This window comes from Nesoenas mayeri (assembly GCF_963082525.1).
Source record: "Nesoenas mayeri genome assembly, chromosome: 6".
NCBI lineage: Eukaryota > Metazoa > Chordata > Aves > Columbiformes > Columbidae > Nesoenas > Nesoenas mayeri.
The window spans coordinates 16348994-16365302 of NC_137545.1; the positions used below are offsets into that span (position 1 = coordinate 16348994).

At 44.3% G+C, this 16309-nt stretch overlaps 1 protein-coding gene across 1 annotated transcript in view; it reads left to right on the forward strand.

Annotated features, from left to right (window-relative positions):
• Positions 1-320: 320 nt before the first annotated feature.
• TMEFF2 (transmembrane protein with EGF like and two follistatin like domains 2) overlaps positions 321-16309 on the forward strand; it is a gene marked incomplete at both ends in the record, with an annotated part of 125578 nt that continues 109589 nt past the window's right edge. Inside the window, 4 exons of the mRNA XM_080347056.1 lie at positions 321-498; positions 1883-1992; positions 7481-7610; positions 9947-9973. Of these exons, the coding sequence (XP_080203182.1) occupies positions 321-498; positions 1883-1992; positions 7481-7610; positions 9947-9973 (445 nt within the window). The remainder of the gene's footprint in view (positions 499-1882; positions 1993-7480; positions 7611-9946; positions 9974-16309) is intronic.

Genomic DNA, 16309 nt, shown 5'->3' on the forward strand with positions numbered 1-16309 from the left:
CCCCGCGCAGAGGGATGCGGGCGGCAGAGCGGGGCAGGCGGCGGCGGCGGCTGCGCGGCGGCGGCCCCTCCGCGCCCTCCCCCCGCTCCTCGCCGCCCGGCCCCTATGGCAGCCGCTCCCCGCCCCGCCGCCGCCCGCACCCCCGCGCCGCCCCGCCGGCTTCCGCCGCTCCTCTCCCCAGCGTCGCGCCCGCATTCAGCCGCCGCTCGCTGACCCGCTGCCGCCGCCGCCGGCCGGGGCCACGGGATGCCCAGCGGCCCCGCCGCCCGTCCCTGCCGCCCGGGGGGCACGCCGCCGCCGGAGAGTTGAGTTAGGAAGTCATGGTGCCCTGGGAGCCCTCCCCGCCCCGGCAGTGCGGCGGCGGCTGGACGCTCTGCGACTGCTGCTGCTGGCTGCTGTTGCCCGCCGTGCTGCTCGTCCTCGCCCGCCCCGACAAGCTGGCGGCCTTCCCTACCTCCTTAAGCGACTGCCAGACGCCCACCGGCTGGAACTGCTCCGGTAAGCACCGGAGCACCCTGCGCCCGGCTCCTCCGTGCCCCGTCGGGTGCTCAAAGTTGCTCGGGCGAGCGCCGGAGGAGGCAACTTCAGCGGGCGATGCCGCGTCCCGCTGAATACACGGGAATAGAGAAGGGGAAAAGTCCCTGGCGTCGGGGCTCGCCCCTGTTCCTGGCGCGGCCGCAGCCCTCGGGCTCCCCGGTGCCCCTCGCTCCGCGGGTCCGGGCGCGGCAGCTGCGCCCTCCGCCGGTGCCCAGCGCCGCGGCTGCGGGCGGTTCCCCCCCGGTAAGGCTACCCCCGGTAGAGTTCCGCAGCTCCCCGCCTAAACGGGGCAACTCGGCGCGGGGATACGGGAGACGGGCCGCGTGTGCGCATCCTGCGGGCGGCTGTTTCCCTGCGCACCGAATGGAGGGCAAACCGAGGGATGGACGCCGCGACACCGGGAACCTGGTACCGGTTCCTTAAAGTCGGGCTGACCTTTATAATGAGTTTCCCATGTAGGTCAGCAGCCGGTCCGGCTCCACTATGTAAATTTTGAAATTAGACTGTAATAGTATTCTAAGGGATTGAGTGTTATTCACAATAATGTGTGCATCGCACATAACATTGGGGGGGGAATTTCTACTGTAAGCTCTTTATTTTAAACATGTAGCGATACGGTTAAGAGTGCTTGGATTTTTAAAAAAAAAAAAAAAATCGATGGATTTAAATCTTAATGGGTTTGGAGTCTGATATAGCTGTTTTGTTTAATACCTTGCTGCACGCTGTTGGAGTGGGAAGTCAGCTAGTGAAATCTGAAATTCATGCTTGTATTCGTGAACTGAATCTTCAGTTAGATCTGTTGGATTTTCCTGGAGAAAATGAAGGCAAAGAGCTATAGGTTCACTCAGTGGCTTGTGAGGAACCTGGCACTTCTGTTAACTTAGAGGTGATCAATCTTCATTGAGATCAGGCAGACCATCACAGAAAACACACAGCCTGTTTGTCTTTATTATTGGGGGCTTTGTTGCATCATGGACTGGAGAAATTCCAATTTGGACGTTTGTCCAACAGATTTGTGATCGGATGGGGCTAAGTTGATGATGTTTCCAACCCAGAGCCATGAAAGAGCGTAATTACTGGGGCACTTTTGAGGAAATAGGGTCTGTGAAATAGAAAAAAAGAAGAGAAAGTGTGTGTGTGGCTGTGGGGAATAAGGACTAATAGGAAGACCGAGGGAACAACTAGAGAGAAAGTGGAGAACTGAGGACAGGGAAGGACAAAAAATATCTGAACCGAATAATTTCATCAACAAGGTTATTGTGCTGCATGCATTCAAATGCAATCATCCTATATTGTTTGTCTTGCTGGACCAAACCTGACTTTTTTTTTTTCCTTTACATTTGAGGTTACGATGACAGAGAAAATGATCTCTTTCTCTGCGACACCAATACCTGTAAATTTGATGGGGAGTGTTTAAGGATTGGAGACAGTGTGACTTGTGTCTGTCAGTTCAAGGTAAGAAGATTGATATTTCATTCTGTAATTCACTAATGAGAATACAAATCAAGGATCTCCCTTTATAACCTATCACTAGGCAATTTATTTCTCTACATGCAGAGAAGTTAGAGGGAAAACCTGGCAGCACGTATAAAAGCTGGCAGGAGAACCAACTGGTGTCAAGAAGACATAAGTTTCTCTGGGAAAATGCAGATGCTGTGGCTTTAAACATCCCTTCGGGTCTGCAGTTTCAGGTTGCGCATTTCTGATTTTTTTGTCTCTGCCCTTTTAACAAGGATTTAGAGTCCTTTCTAAATTCATTTCTGATACAGATCATGGCTTATTGTATTCAGAGTTCTGATCTAGTTAAAGAAATGGATCTGTAATGTGCTTATGCAATATTTTCAGGAAGGGCTGCATAGTGACAATGCTTCTGCCTCTTTATCTGCTCAGCTGATCAGATTAAGGAGCAATCCCTCTGTTCCAAAATCATGAACTTCCGTTAGGTTTTATATAGTTTTAAGGGGGTTGCTACTGAGTAGTAGGGGTTTTTCCTTCTATTTCTTCTCTCTCCCTCTTGTAGATACATCTAAACCTCAGGCAGTCTTAAAGTCAGACGATTTCATTATGAAGGATTCCATTTAATATGTTTTAGCCAACTCACAAAACAGCTGTGCTTTACATAACGACCTGAATAAAACCTGAGCAAATTAAAGGAGTTTTAAGCATGTACCAGCACGTGTTGTATGTACGCTTATGCCCCTGTGGTTTTTCGCATTTTAATGTGGATCTGTGAAGTTGTGGAACTTGTAACGTTGATTTGAGTGTTTACAGTAGAGCAGGCCAAATAGTGCACAGTTCAAGATTGTGCACATCTGTAATGATTAATTTATTATTGAGCTTTGATAGACTATTCGCTTTGAAGCATGACAAGTATTGTTTATGTTTCTAGAGCCAAATGTGTCTTTGGAGAAAAAAAGCAAGTTATAAATTCCATCATTTAAAACAAGGAATTTTCTGTAATGAGAACAGGACAGCTGTTTGCTGAAGTGTTTGTGTTTCCCACATTGGGAGAGAATTCATATTGACCGTGGTTGGTTGTTGTAGTTTTGTTTGTTTGTTTGTTTTGTGGGGTTTTTTTTAAATTTCATTTCTAGTTTGCATGCAATCAAATATTCAATGTGAGAACTCTATTTTAAGTACTTGCCTTGGCTCAGCATGTGCAGCGATTTAAGGGCTGGTCTGCTTTCCCTTTCTAAGAAAATTCTGTAATGCAGTGAAATGACTGCGATTTGTCCGATTGCCTGGGGCAGATGTTGTGCCGTGATCATGGGGAGCTTAGAGTAGCCACAGAAAAAACTTGGGTCTTGTCTTTGGTCCCAGTTGGGTGTTGACATTTGGCATAAAGCAGTGGACTCATAGCCTAGAAGAAGCAAATCCAGATGCTGGGGAAGAAGGCACTGGGAGCACTGTTTTCCCAAGGCAGGGTGCTGGTCCCTGCTGATTTGGGGTAAATGAAACTCTCCAGGTTGTGTTGTCTCCTCTTTGAGAGGTGAATGCTATATATGTGCTGAGTTGAGCAGTTCTTTAGGGCGCCATTGAAACAGCTTTAAGGAAATTGGATAGTTGTATATGAATATGTAAATGAGATCAAAAGAACGAGTTGGGCCTTATCACTAGTAAATGGATTAAAATCGGCAGCAGTCTTTGGTTTCAGTGGCCTTGGATCGAGCCCTGTAAACATCTGGGAGCTCTTTGTCTTGCTTTGAATCCTCCGCATTGCCAGCTGTGACCTTGGGGGGCAAATTACCTGTGGCCGATCCTGGGAAGGGTGGTGCGGTGCCGGGGGCTGCTGGAGTCAAATGCATCGCCTTTGATACAGGCAGAGCTGGGGGGATGTCAGCTTCTCTTGTAGCATCAGTGGACAATGTGATAAGCCAAAAAGATATGCCACCAAAGTAGAAAATCAATTTCTAGTGTGGCATCTGAAGCTGGCTAAGTAAGGCAGAGCCAGCCAGGTAATTTATGTCATGAGTAAGGGGATTCTCCATCAGAATTCAGGTCCCCCATTTCAGTGACAGCTCTCTGGGGTGATAGTGAGCAAATCAATAGCAGACTCCTCATCACTATAATTACTTTTTATGTTTTCTCCAGAATTTGCCAGGGGCTTTAACTGCAGCTTGAGAGAACAGACAAGGACAGAAAGCTAATTTTGTTTCTGCACTGTTAAAAAGTCCTGCGCTGTCCAGCCCATGTCTTGAGGGGCTGGGAGAGGCAGAAGTGGGGAACAGGGCTGCTGCAATCTTGGTCTAGGATTTTTTCAAACCAGAATCACAGATGCATCATGTCTGTCCAGGTGGAGTTAATAAAATTAAGTTATTGTTATTTGAAAGGCTGAACATGATCAGAATGATCTGCAAAACCTGAGTTAGGCTTCCATTGCTGGAGAGCAGACACATGTGCTAAAGAAGGGATTCATATTGACTGTCTCTCTCTTAAATTTGATGAACATAACCAAAAATATTCCATCAACGCTGCAGGTCTTTTCACTTCAGCCACCAAGACTGGTCACATTCACTGGTTTTAATGTGAGGAAAGAGTCCCGTTTTCTGGCATATTGAATCCTTCATGTGCTTCAGTGTTTGGGGAACTGGAACATCACCTGGCCAGCTTGCAACTTTATATTTCTGGACCATTTGTGCTAGTTCATGACATAGGTGGCATTTTGTGAGTGTTTAATCCATGAGAGTGGAAGGAGGTCAATCTTTTAACAGTGTCATCTTTAGAAAACAAACCTTATGCTTTCAGTGCTCAGCACTGACCCCAACGTTTGCAGAACTGGTTTGTCTCTGGCTGTGACAGTGGGCACTTGTGGCTTGCTCTGCAGCTGTGTTTTAAAAATGTGCATGTATAAGAGAGAAGTGGACAGTATGGTATTGTGCTGCTGAGTTTAGTGGGAGTTTTGACATGGATTTCCCAGAGTGCTTGAACAGTTGAGGAATGGAGAATCATTCTTGCATCCAGGGCTTGGTCTGTTGAGCCCTAAACCAATGCCAAAAATGTGTCACTAGACTGAGGAAACTGGCAGTCAGTGTCTAATGTTCTGTAGTACCAGCAAGAAGTATTTTATAACGGTGAAGAGCTGAGCATACTGGATTCAGCATGGTCAAGGACAGGAGTCCAGCTCTACTGGATTAGGAGTAACCTGTGGGCTAACACCACAACCTTCTCATCGGTGGTCTTCTCTTTACTGGGTAACTTCCACTATGGTTTCCTGGTGGGTTTCAGAGCCATCCCAGCTCAAAGCCAAGGCAGAATCGGTCTGGAATATCTCGCTACTTTTTTGTTCCTTGTGACTCAGCAGCAGCTCCTATGTTCCTGCCTTTTCCATCCAAATACCGGTTGTCCAAAGGTGGTGCTGGGAAGAATGGGCAGCAGATGAAGAAATACATCTTTGACCAGCACAGTTTGAGAAAGAAAAGACCGGATCACCTGTGCTCATTGTGCCCTCTGACCAAAGCCATGTTTGAGTGTGGCTGGAGCCACAGGAGAGATGAGGAAGCTTCTGCCATGAGAGTTAATCTTTCTTGGAGCCCTGGTGTCTTTCAAACGTGTTTGAAAATTGCCAAGCTTTGGAAGAAGTTCCAGCCTAGCTCATAGCAGCTCTGTCACTTGTTTCTGTGGCTCAGGATGTCACCCTTGATGCTGGATGCTGTGCACGGAGTGCTGTCTGGCCTTTCAGATTTGCAGCTGAGTCAGTGTAAAAGATCGTCTCTTGCTCTGGGCAAAACCAACAGAGAGTTTGCCACTCTGGTGGGAACAGGATCTAGCGTTGTTTCTACATGTAACAGAGCCTGTTGAGATACTTTGGGCCAAATTCTGCACAGATTGCTCTGGCAAAAAGTCCCGGGGTGACAAGCATGTCTGAAGCAAGCATGATTTGATCCTTCATGCTTTAGAAAATTCACATGATTGTGTTATTGTCCTGGTTAAGTATTCCAGATCAGCCTCCAGCAATTGCTGTTGAGCTTCTGGACGAAGTTGGCATTTTCTGCTTGAAACGCTGCTCAGATTTGGAACATAATGGTGAAAATAGCAGAGAAACACTTTTAAATCGACTGTTTAAAATCTCTGTGTGGAGGAGCCCTTCGTTGGGAGGGGAAGGAGAGGATTTCTGCTGTTGTGGCTGCTGGTTTTCTTTCTTGTTCCAAGGGAAGAAAGCACTGGGGGTGGGCAGCAGCTTGGGAAGATTTAAGAAAATACAATGCACGAGGAAAATGTCATTTGATTTGGCCCAATCAAAATGTCACTCTGACCAACTATGCATAATTTCTTGGCAGCTGCTCTGTGTGGAGGCCTGCAATTAACGCAATCTATGCAATTGTTTGTGTTAATCACTTCTGTAGTCATTCACTTTGAAGCACATTTGATGTTTATATTCCTGGAATTTCAGTTCTGCGTTGCACATTGTGCCTCATGAACACACCTCAGGCACTTCGTGGCTTAATACAACTAAATAGGAAGTAAAATTTCTTTTTAATTTTTACTTGGATTTAAGAAGAGGTGAGCATTTGTAAATAATAATTGTGATCATTCCATTTGTTATAATTAAACAATGAGGCGTACCAGGAGTACGGTAATCATGAGATAATCATATCCCTGGTATAATTACCATGTACAGGGTACATCCAAGTATTTCTAAGCCTCAGAGTGTGATTATCTTATGATAACTGCACCCGGTAGGTTGTCCAATTTTCCATATAAAATGGAATTATTTTTATTGAAATGAGCAAGAGAGGGCAAAGCTGTCTTTTCTGATGTAGAGGGAACAAAGCAGGTAGTTTGCAGAGCCAAGCAGGAGTTTGGGGTGAAGGAGGGGTGCGCGGCATGGGGAACTTCTGCACTCTTCGGTGGCAAGGAGAGCTCGGAACTCTGCAGAGCATCCCGGGAACAGAACTGTCTTTGCAGAAGGAGGCTGGATTTTGATCGTAGGTCTCTCAGAAATCATTTCCCTCTGTGCAGTCAGTTCTGATAATAGCAGAAGTACTTAAGTAGAGAGTTATATGTACACAGGCAGATGCTTGTGTGTATGCAAGCGGCTGTCTCTGTGGCAGGCAGGTGTGTGTGCAGAAGGAGGGGAAAAACAAGCCTGTTCCTTAGGACTTGTCTGTAGCCACCCAATGGAAACACATGAGCTGCTACTGCAGATGCGAGGAGCCCTTTGCCTTGCCCATGTTTCTTCCCTGGGAATGCCCACCCCTGCCTCTTTGGGGCACTTATTAAACCCTTTGGCCACTCAGATTATCTTTTTCCTAACCTGTTTAAGACTGGTTTATGCTCCTCGGCCTTTTGTCTTTACAGAAATCCTCCTTGGTATCTGTAAAGATTAGGAGGAGGGTCAGTGTGTCCCTCACCCATGGTTTTAACACTGGTGGGGGGTACCCAAAAGGTTGTTGTGCCACCCCACATGTGACTGACACCTCTGCTCTCTGTCCCTTCCCCTCAGTGTAACAACGATTACGTGCCCGTCTGCGGCTCCAACGGGGACACGTACCAGAACGAATGCTACTTGAAACAGGCTGCCTGCAAGCAGCAGAGTGAAATTCTCCTGGTGTCCGAAGGATCGTGCGCCACCGGTACGTATGAATGCACCCCAGGCTGCCCACATACCTTGCCGTGCCCCTGGATAAAATAACCTGTGGATGGCAAAAGCCATTTGAATCCCTGTTTTGAATTAATTACGGGTTAATTCTTTGCAGTTTTAGACATGAGAAGATGCTGCCATCCTTCCTTTTTATGTAACTAATTAAGTGTAGGCTTGCAGTCTGTGATACATTATACCCTTGACTCTGTTTTGAAGAGCTCAGTACAGAGGTTTTCTTTTGTTTTTGTTGGGTTTTTTTTTTAATACGTATCTTGTGCTCCTGATCATCCTGTGCGCTGTGTACACTTCTGAGCTGTTACGAGAAGTAACTGGAAGTAGATTAAACAAGCAGATGTCTGATAAGTGGGCATCTGGATTACCACAAACCTCTCCGCAATCTGGAGAGAGAGAACTGGAGCGTTATTGCCTGTAATCCAGTTTCTTAGGTTTTTCCTTTTGCATGTAGGACTAGGTTCCCAGCTGGGGTGATTCAACAGACCACTGATTGTGATGAGCCAGTTTATACCAGCTGAAGATTTGGCCCAAAACACACTTAATGAACAAGTCTGTGCAACAGGTGGTTTTGCTTTTGTTTTTTTCTGGACTTGTTGGAAGAACTAATTAAATAGCATATATGTAAATTGATGGACATTTGGGACACCTTTGCTTAACTCTGGGCATCATGAGCTGTTTGTATCTCTGCTTTTTTGACACACAGAAAGGTGAATGAGTAAAATCAGGAAAACTGAGTTGCTTATGTGCAGGAGTTCTTCACATTCTTCTTTTGTGCTCAGTATCTGTTAGAGGTGGGCAGTGAAGTTAACTTGAAAAGAGCAGGAGAAGTCAGTCTTTGTCCTTGAGAGGGTTCTTTAGACTTAAAGCAGAACTTCTTTTTGGATGAGGATGGAGGAGTCAATAAAAAGTGCATTAGACAAACTTTTTGCAGTGCCGTAATTTTGTCTTACGTACACCTGAGAGAAAATAGATTTCTTCCTTGGAAATGTTGTTTTTCTCTGAAGCTGTTACCTGACAATTTTGAAGAGGAAAAAAACATACACTGCAATTTTTTGTGTATAAATTGGTATTAAATGGAGCTCAGGCTGACAAAATCTATTGTGGTGTAGGATTTGTTCAACTTAGTAAAGTCTCTCAACACAGCAACTGGTCTTTTTTGGCTTAAACTTTTTGATTAAAGGGGTCATTTTAGTGCATTGCTACATCTTTCCTTGAACTTGCTTGCTAAGGGGCAGTGATCATGCTGGAAGCATTCCCTCTGACACACATTGTGGGTTCCAGAAACAGAGAAGGAAAAAAACAGAGGGAGGGAGGTCCTGGAGTCTTGATCAATTTGGCTTCTTTTTCCCCATGGGATGGGGCAGAGCGTGGGTGTTAGGAGGTCTGGCAGCAATCAGGCTCCTGGCCATGACCATTCAGATTCACGAGACTTTGCTGTCAGAAAATTAGATCTAACAGTTCATAGCATAATTGGATCCCAAAGCAGCCTTTCCAAACTGTTTCTATTAATCCTGATGCAGATCACTGAATAACCCCTCCACTAAGGCGGAGGATGGGATGACAACCTCCTTCCTTGCCAAAGAAACTCCGCTTGCGGATTGTTTTTGGTAACCCTACATGTGTGTGCATTTCTGTGCTTTGCTTTGCTTAGGAAGTTTCGTAATGAAACACGAGGCTTGGCAGTTTGGTGATATTGCTCTTTCTAAATTTGTGACTCTCATCATTCCAGCCAACAAAACATTGAGCAGAGGAAAAACAAGGATAAAGCACTCCATTTTGAAACTCAGCAACAGCCTTGAGAAAAATGGCTTTTTGATCTTTTATCTGAAGACTTTGTATAATAATAATTTCAACAGTTTATTCCATCTAGTTATGATCTGATGAGATTTCACTGTTTTGTAAAGAAAGTGACACGAATTTCTAATTGGTCTGGCCTCAAAACAAATGGGTTTTAACAGTTGTCTTTGGCGGCGAGGGTTAGCAGTGGCCAAGTGAAGTAACTTTGCACAACTATTGGGAGCAAAGCTTTATCTGTCTCGGTACAACAAAACGAGGCAGAGGCTTATGAGGACATGACAGCACTCCAGGGCTTACGTTATTTTAGTCCGATATAGAGACTTTAAAGAAAAAGAGGTGGGATGTGAGAAAGATGTCTTGAGTGAACTACGTTCAGATTAGTTCTCTATCATTTATCTAGGGATGCCATAAAACATAAGGTATACTCTAATATGTTTAATGGGGCAGCCTTGCTTTGCATGCTTACAGGACATACCGGAGCACATGAATATGAATTTCTTTCTGTTCTTTTCTCAGATGCCGGCTCAGGATCTGGGGACGGAGGTAAGAGCCATCTTTTAATTTCTATCTGCTATGTGTACACATATTGTCTTTCATCATTTCAGATTGTAAATGGATATGCTCTGCGGTTTAGTTGTTACACTACATATTGTCTTTCGTTTAGCTTTTTGTCTGACAAAAATGACATTTTGCATTTTAGTCAAACTGGAACCTAATAATGACATGCTGTTTTCTAGGGAAATTTAGAAAGCTCCGCTATTTCTGCTAGAACTTGGAATTATTCATAGGTTGTGCTAGGAGCTCTATCTCCATCTACTGTTACAGTTGCACTTATTTGTTTTATGCTTAGGGTAATATTTCTTTTGTTTTAAAACATAAGCCAAACCCTTGGCTTCTCCTCACCGGAGGATTGAAGCCAAATATTTTGTGGTAATGGAGAGCACTCTTTCAAAGATATGAAGAAATGTCCTAGGGAAAAACAATGTGTGTTTGTAAGAACAGCAACAGCAAAAACGAATGCGAAAATAGCCCCAACCCTTTGCCGCATCCAGGGGATATTGGAAAATGTAGGCAGACTTGCATTTAAGTTTTGTTTTCTGGCTTTTTTTGATTGGTTGGGTTTTGGGGTGGTTTTTTGTTATTTATTAGGTGCAGTCGTTTGTGGGTTTGCTCATTTAACACTAGTCCCTAGGCTTTGTGACTGATCCATCTTGGAAGTTTAATGTTGGGTCTGGGTGACTTTTGGGTTCTACTTGTATGGTGGGGCTGGTGGGTCAGGCTTTCCTGGGGGCTGGTCTGGTTCCCAAAAAAACCCCACAACCTAAAACATTGCTATTTGTTATCAAAAATTTTGTCCAACTATTCCTATTTAATGTGCTTTTTAAATTGTGTTTTTAAACAGTTACACAAAGGAAATTCCTTATTCAGTGTTTAACATACATCTATAATTTAATTTATGTTTATGATAGCGTTTTCACGTATACGGTCAGTAAATCGGTTTTCGGATGAAGTTGCACAAAATTCGTCATGCAGGTACCAAAGCAAACGGATAAGATTTCCAGTTTGTTTTGTAACTGGGAAGGTGTGGAAACAAACTTGGCCACTTTCTGAAAGCAACAAATTCCATACTCAAAAAGCACAAGAATTTAAAAGTATGATTTTGAAACAGTTTCATTTTAAAAGCTAAGGTTGACAAAAGATGAGCAGAACAGGACCTTTGGGACTGACTGGGCAGACAGTGAGGAAGCAGATTTGTGAAGGAGACAGAACCAAGTCGGTGCGTGTCTTTAAAGGTCTACAAAGCTGCCGTGCATTGTTCAAGATTTAGTAGGCAGCTATGGCTGTTCTTAAAGTACAAAAGTATATTTATGTGCCCTAAGAAGCTAAATCCAGCTGAGTGAATGTTGTCACTACATCACTCTTTACTAGACACGGTCTGGTTGTAAAAGCTGCAATAAATTTGGGGTGTCATTACAGCAAGTCTTGTGAAAAACACTTCAACAATCATGAGTGGGATGTTTTTCTTTGAGAAGCCCGAGGTCTCAGGCAATCTTGTGTGTTTCTGTTTTTATGAAAATCTTCCTTTCTTGCGCATCCTCAGGCAGCCTTCGTTATCAAACTGCTAACCAACGCAGCAGCATTTTTTGCAAAACTACAGCCATAAGGGCCCTCCCAGCTGACCATACCTGTGCCTAAATCAGCAGAATGGGGCTGTGCTGCCTGCTGTCAGTATCAGAGGTGCTGGGCACATCTGCAGCAAGGTACCTGAGATGTCTCAGATGCAGGGAGCTCTTAGGAAAGAGTGTTGTGGCCAGCAGGACCAGGGCAGTGACCGCCCCCCTCCACTGGGCACTGGTGAGGCTCCACCTTGAATCCTGGGTTCAGTTTTGGGCCGCTCACAACACAAAAGACCTTGAGGTGCCGGAGAGAGTTCAGAGAAAGGAATGAAGCTGGTGAAGGGTCTGGAGCACAAGGGACCTGGGGGCTTCAGCCTGGAGGAGGCTGAGGGGAGACCTTCTCGCTCTCTGCAACGGCTGGAAAGGAGACTGGAGCATGGAGGGCTTGGCCTGTTCTCCCAGGTAACAAGTGACAGGGTGAGAGGAAACATCCTCAAGTCATACTGGGGAGGGTTCAGATTGGATACTGGGAAAAAATTCTTCCTGGAAAGGGCTGTCAGGCATTGGAACAGGCTGCCCAGGGAAGTGGTGGAGTCACCATCCCTGGAGGAGTTGAAAAGACACATAGATGAGGTTCTTAGGGACATGGGTTAATGGTGGACTTGGCAGTGCTGAGTTAATGGTTAGACTTGATGATCTTAAAGCTCTTTATGCTTACGTGACACAGGCTAGCGCAATACTTCGGCTTTGCTCTGCGTTGCTTCTACATGTTGTGTTTTTTGTAGCCGGCAGAGTTTCTAGAAAGGTTCAGGTTTGTGCAACTGTTGCAGTCTGGTTTTGGGAGGTCCCTTGCAGCCAGGGAGAGCCAGACCGGGAAGTGAACTCAAATTGTGAATTAGTAGAGGACATAATGTTTTTCTGTTATCTTGGAACACAGCAAGTTCCTTGCTTTGAGGTGGTTTACCCCATGACTGATGGCAGTTCAGCTCTTGGTGCTGTGTTTCCCTTCATGGAGCTCTTTTCAAGTGAAATTATAACTGGGTGATACTTCAGAAACTGCTGGAAAGGAGTTGGTGCAATGGTCAGACCTACACAAACACACCACGTGGTGACACAAACCTCCTTTTCTCAGGAAATCGAACAGAGCAGGAGCAGAATAGCCAGAGGTTGCGTTTTTCCTGCCACGTTTCCCTTCCACGTGTTTCTACCTGGGTTTGCAGAGAAGTCTTCTCCATTTATTATTTAGGATTTGGGGTTTTCTGCTTTCCTGTCAGGGATGCTGGGATCTGAGGGGTCTCAGCTTCTTAGCAATTTAATGATCTTGAGGGTTTTCCAGAGGTGATTTAATCCTTCTTTATGCAGCAATAGCATACAGAAGTCCTCTTATTTGTAAAGTGATGGGGGAGTCTTAATCTCATTTGATTACTGAGCCTTCAGCATGCACTTTTGGGGATACCCAGTAAATGGGTAAGAACAGTAGGTGTTCAAGTTTCTTACTGAAGCAGACATTTTTCCCTGTAAATGAAGACTAAAAATGCAGAATCAAGACCCGTTTCTGTGTTTTGATTGCAGAAGCTGGGAGTATGGTGTGGAATTATTTAAAAACCCATATCCCAGAAAGATACTAATCAATGGCAGAAAGAATGAATGTGAAAGAGTTTATACAGAGAGTAATTTAAAGAGATTCCATTCATTTTCATCTATGCCATTCTCTAGACAACTGGGTTTTTTTAGAACCCAATGATTCATGTTTTGGTCTCGAGCAGCTTCATAATGAATTCTCCCTCACTTCCTAGCTTCCTTCAAACAGCGACAACTCAAGATGCAGTATTTCATTATAGCTCTTAATGTGCTCAGAACATCTCTCTTTGATTTCTTTTTTACATTTAACACTTATTTCCCCCTCCCTGTGCTGTCTGTGTTTTGAGCTCTGTGGATTGGCTTGCGTTCACAGCCCGATGGATTTACGGTGGGTGCCTGTTGCGCAAGGTGTTTCTGTGATACGGCAGTGTATAAGCACCTACATTGAATTAGTTTCAGAGCCTCATTCAATTTACCTTCAAGTCCTACTGACTTCAGTGGGAATTGTATGGGGCCCTTGGGTACGCAGATCTTATCCTAGTTTGATTTTCATGTTAATTCTTTATGATCTAGACAAAAGCAGAATGAAAAAGCAAGTCATAATTCATCAATATCACCATCACCATTTATTTTGCAGTAGCATCTAGAGACACTAATTATAACATTAGAGCTCCAGCGTGGTGCACCCTGATACTGTGAGGCACTTCTTCACAGCAAGGGAGAGAATAAAATCTGTGAAGCAGGGTCTGGATATCCAAGTTGGGCAAAGGCTGGAAGTTGCATCAGAATCCAGTGACTGAATTGGGAATAACAAATGCCATTTCAGAGCCAAAACAGTGCTCTGTCTTTTGAACCATGCTGTTTGTCAGCAGACCCATATGTAATCCAGAAAGCATCTGCATTTATACCGTTCTTAAAGTTATTCTAATTTGTCATGGTACACATACCTGAAAATCGGCAACCTTACAAACCGTATTTTTTCCCCCATCTCTCTTTGCATGCTTATTTTACGGATGAGAATGGCTTGTTTGTTTGTTCTTTTGGTTTATCCCTTCAGTCTTATCCAGAAAAATTGAAGTCTTGCAGCTCTTTGTAGATGCCAGCACGTAGATTTAATGATAGATTTGGAATTCTACTCTGTCTTTCCTCTTGGCTTAGAGACGTGTGAGTAAACACATACATATTATAAATCGGTATGGAGCAGCAGTCGTCTTGAGATGCTAACCCAGAGAAAACAGGAAGGAAAAAATTAACACTCTGTAGCCTATATTATTTTTTAAGGCAAACTATAATGCAGCACGTGTATTTTTTTCCCCCGCTTTAATCAACAGGCAAACGACTACTTTGACCCAATTGCATTTGTACTTGTCTCCATAGGAGTTTTGTATGACTAACTTGAATTCAGCAGCTCTGCTGCTTTTCCACCAATTTCCCTTTCTGCTTTATTACGAGGTTGATTGATGGGCAGGGCTATGCAGAACACAATGAATATTGCTGTAAACACTGTCCTAGCAACAACACTTGAGGCAAAATACACCATAAAACTTGGAGTGTGAATTGGTTTGAATGAAACAACGTAAAAAATGCAATGTTGATAAGCACACATATTCTCAATATATGGGAAAATTCTGGGAGAGTTCTGGTTTAACCTCTGCAAGAAAGGGAATTCATATTTTGAGGTACAGATCCTGTCCTTTCTTTGCCTGCGTGTAATGGGTGATAACAGGCTTCTCTCATGTGAATTTAGAGTATCCGCTGACCCCATGTGCTATCATGAACTGCAATAAGGCAACAGGAAAGCTGACTCTACTCTAATTTCATTTGGGAGGTATAATTTAAAGCAGCATCCGAAGGTACAGGATCAACTATAAGCGACGTGCACTGACAGGGTAAATACCTCTGGAGGGAATGTTTAAATCTTCAGTGGTTGACCTGACTGGGTATGGTCAAATATACGTCTCCTTTGTTAAGCAGGTTTTTACCTTGTTGACCTCAGCATGGCACTGAGCCCAAACCAATAAGCTCTCTGAAAGGCTGGGTTTATTAGCTCAGGCTCTTCACTGTCCTAAGATGATTACATGACTTCTAGTTCAGGGCTGGTGCACATCTGACCTATTTAAGAGTTAGGTCGGGGAAAGGCAGTTTACGTCTCATTGTGGCCTTTAAAAATTAGGAAAGGATGAAGTTCCTATGTTTTCGTTGGCTAGATGAGAAGCACTTGGGCATTGGCACGTGCCCACCACAGGCATTTTGTGCAGGGTAGGAAGCATGAGGCATTTTGTGAATCCTAGGAAGGAATGGGAACGATGGAAATACCAGCTTTTGGAATCCTCCTAGGCTCTTATTTGAGCTAAGTACTTGAGCTAATTGACCCTGCCTGCCTGAGATGTTCCAGCAAATCCCCACAGCTCCTGTGGACCTGAAGCTCTCCAGGTTTATCTATAAAGTACCAGCCTGAGAGACTCATAGAATTATTTAGGTTGGAAGAGACCCTCTGGATCATCAAGTCCAACCATAACCTAACTGCAACATTAAACCATGTCCCTAAGAACCTCATCTAAACACCTTTTAAATCTCTTCAGGAATGGTGACTCCACCACTTCCCTGGGCAGCCTGTTCCAAAATTCTAGTTTTGGATTTAGCTGATTGGGTTCTGCCTGCATTTTGCTTACTCCTTCTGCTGCTTCTGAAATCAGAATGCAAAAATCATGTAAAAAGTGGTGTGTTTTATCCCTGCACTTGCTTTGTCATTAATGGGCCAAAGTCTTTGCTGTGTTCTTGGTGTAAATGCACAGCTCCTCTCAAGCAGGCTCTCAGCTCTGAGAATACCATGGGAAAGAGTTGACCATAGTGAATGATTTATGACCTATTTTCAGCCATTCATGCAAAACCCAAGAAAATGAACAGAAGATGCCATAAGGATCCACAGACTTTTGTAGGTGAGAAGTAGGAGTGACATCCATTCATACCCTCTTTCCTAAATTATCCAGTCTTTCATGGTTTTTAGCACTTATTTTAAGTAGTTCAGAGCTACACAAGGAGACGGTGAATGGAAGATGTTCACCTAAATCAAAAAATGCTGAGGATGCTCTGGTTTTGCTTCAAAGTCAAAATTGCCTGTCCCCATCAAAGCAGAGCAAAAAAATCTAAAATATGCTGTCTAATCATATGCAATCTGTAA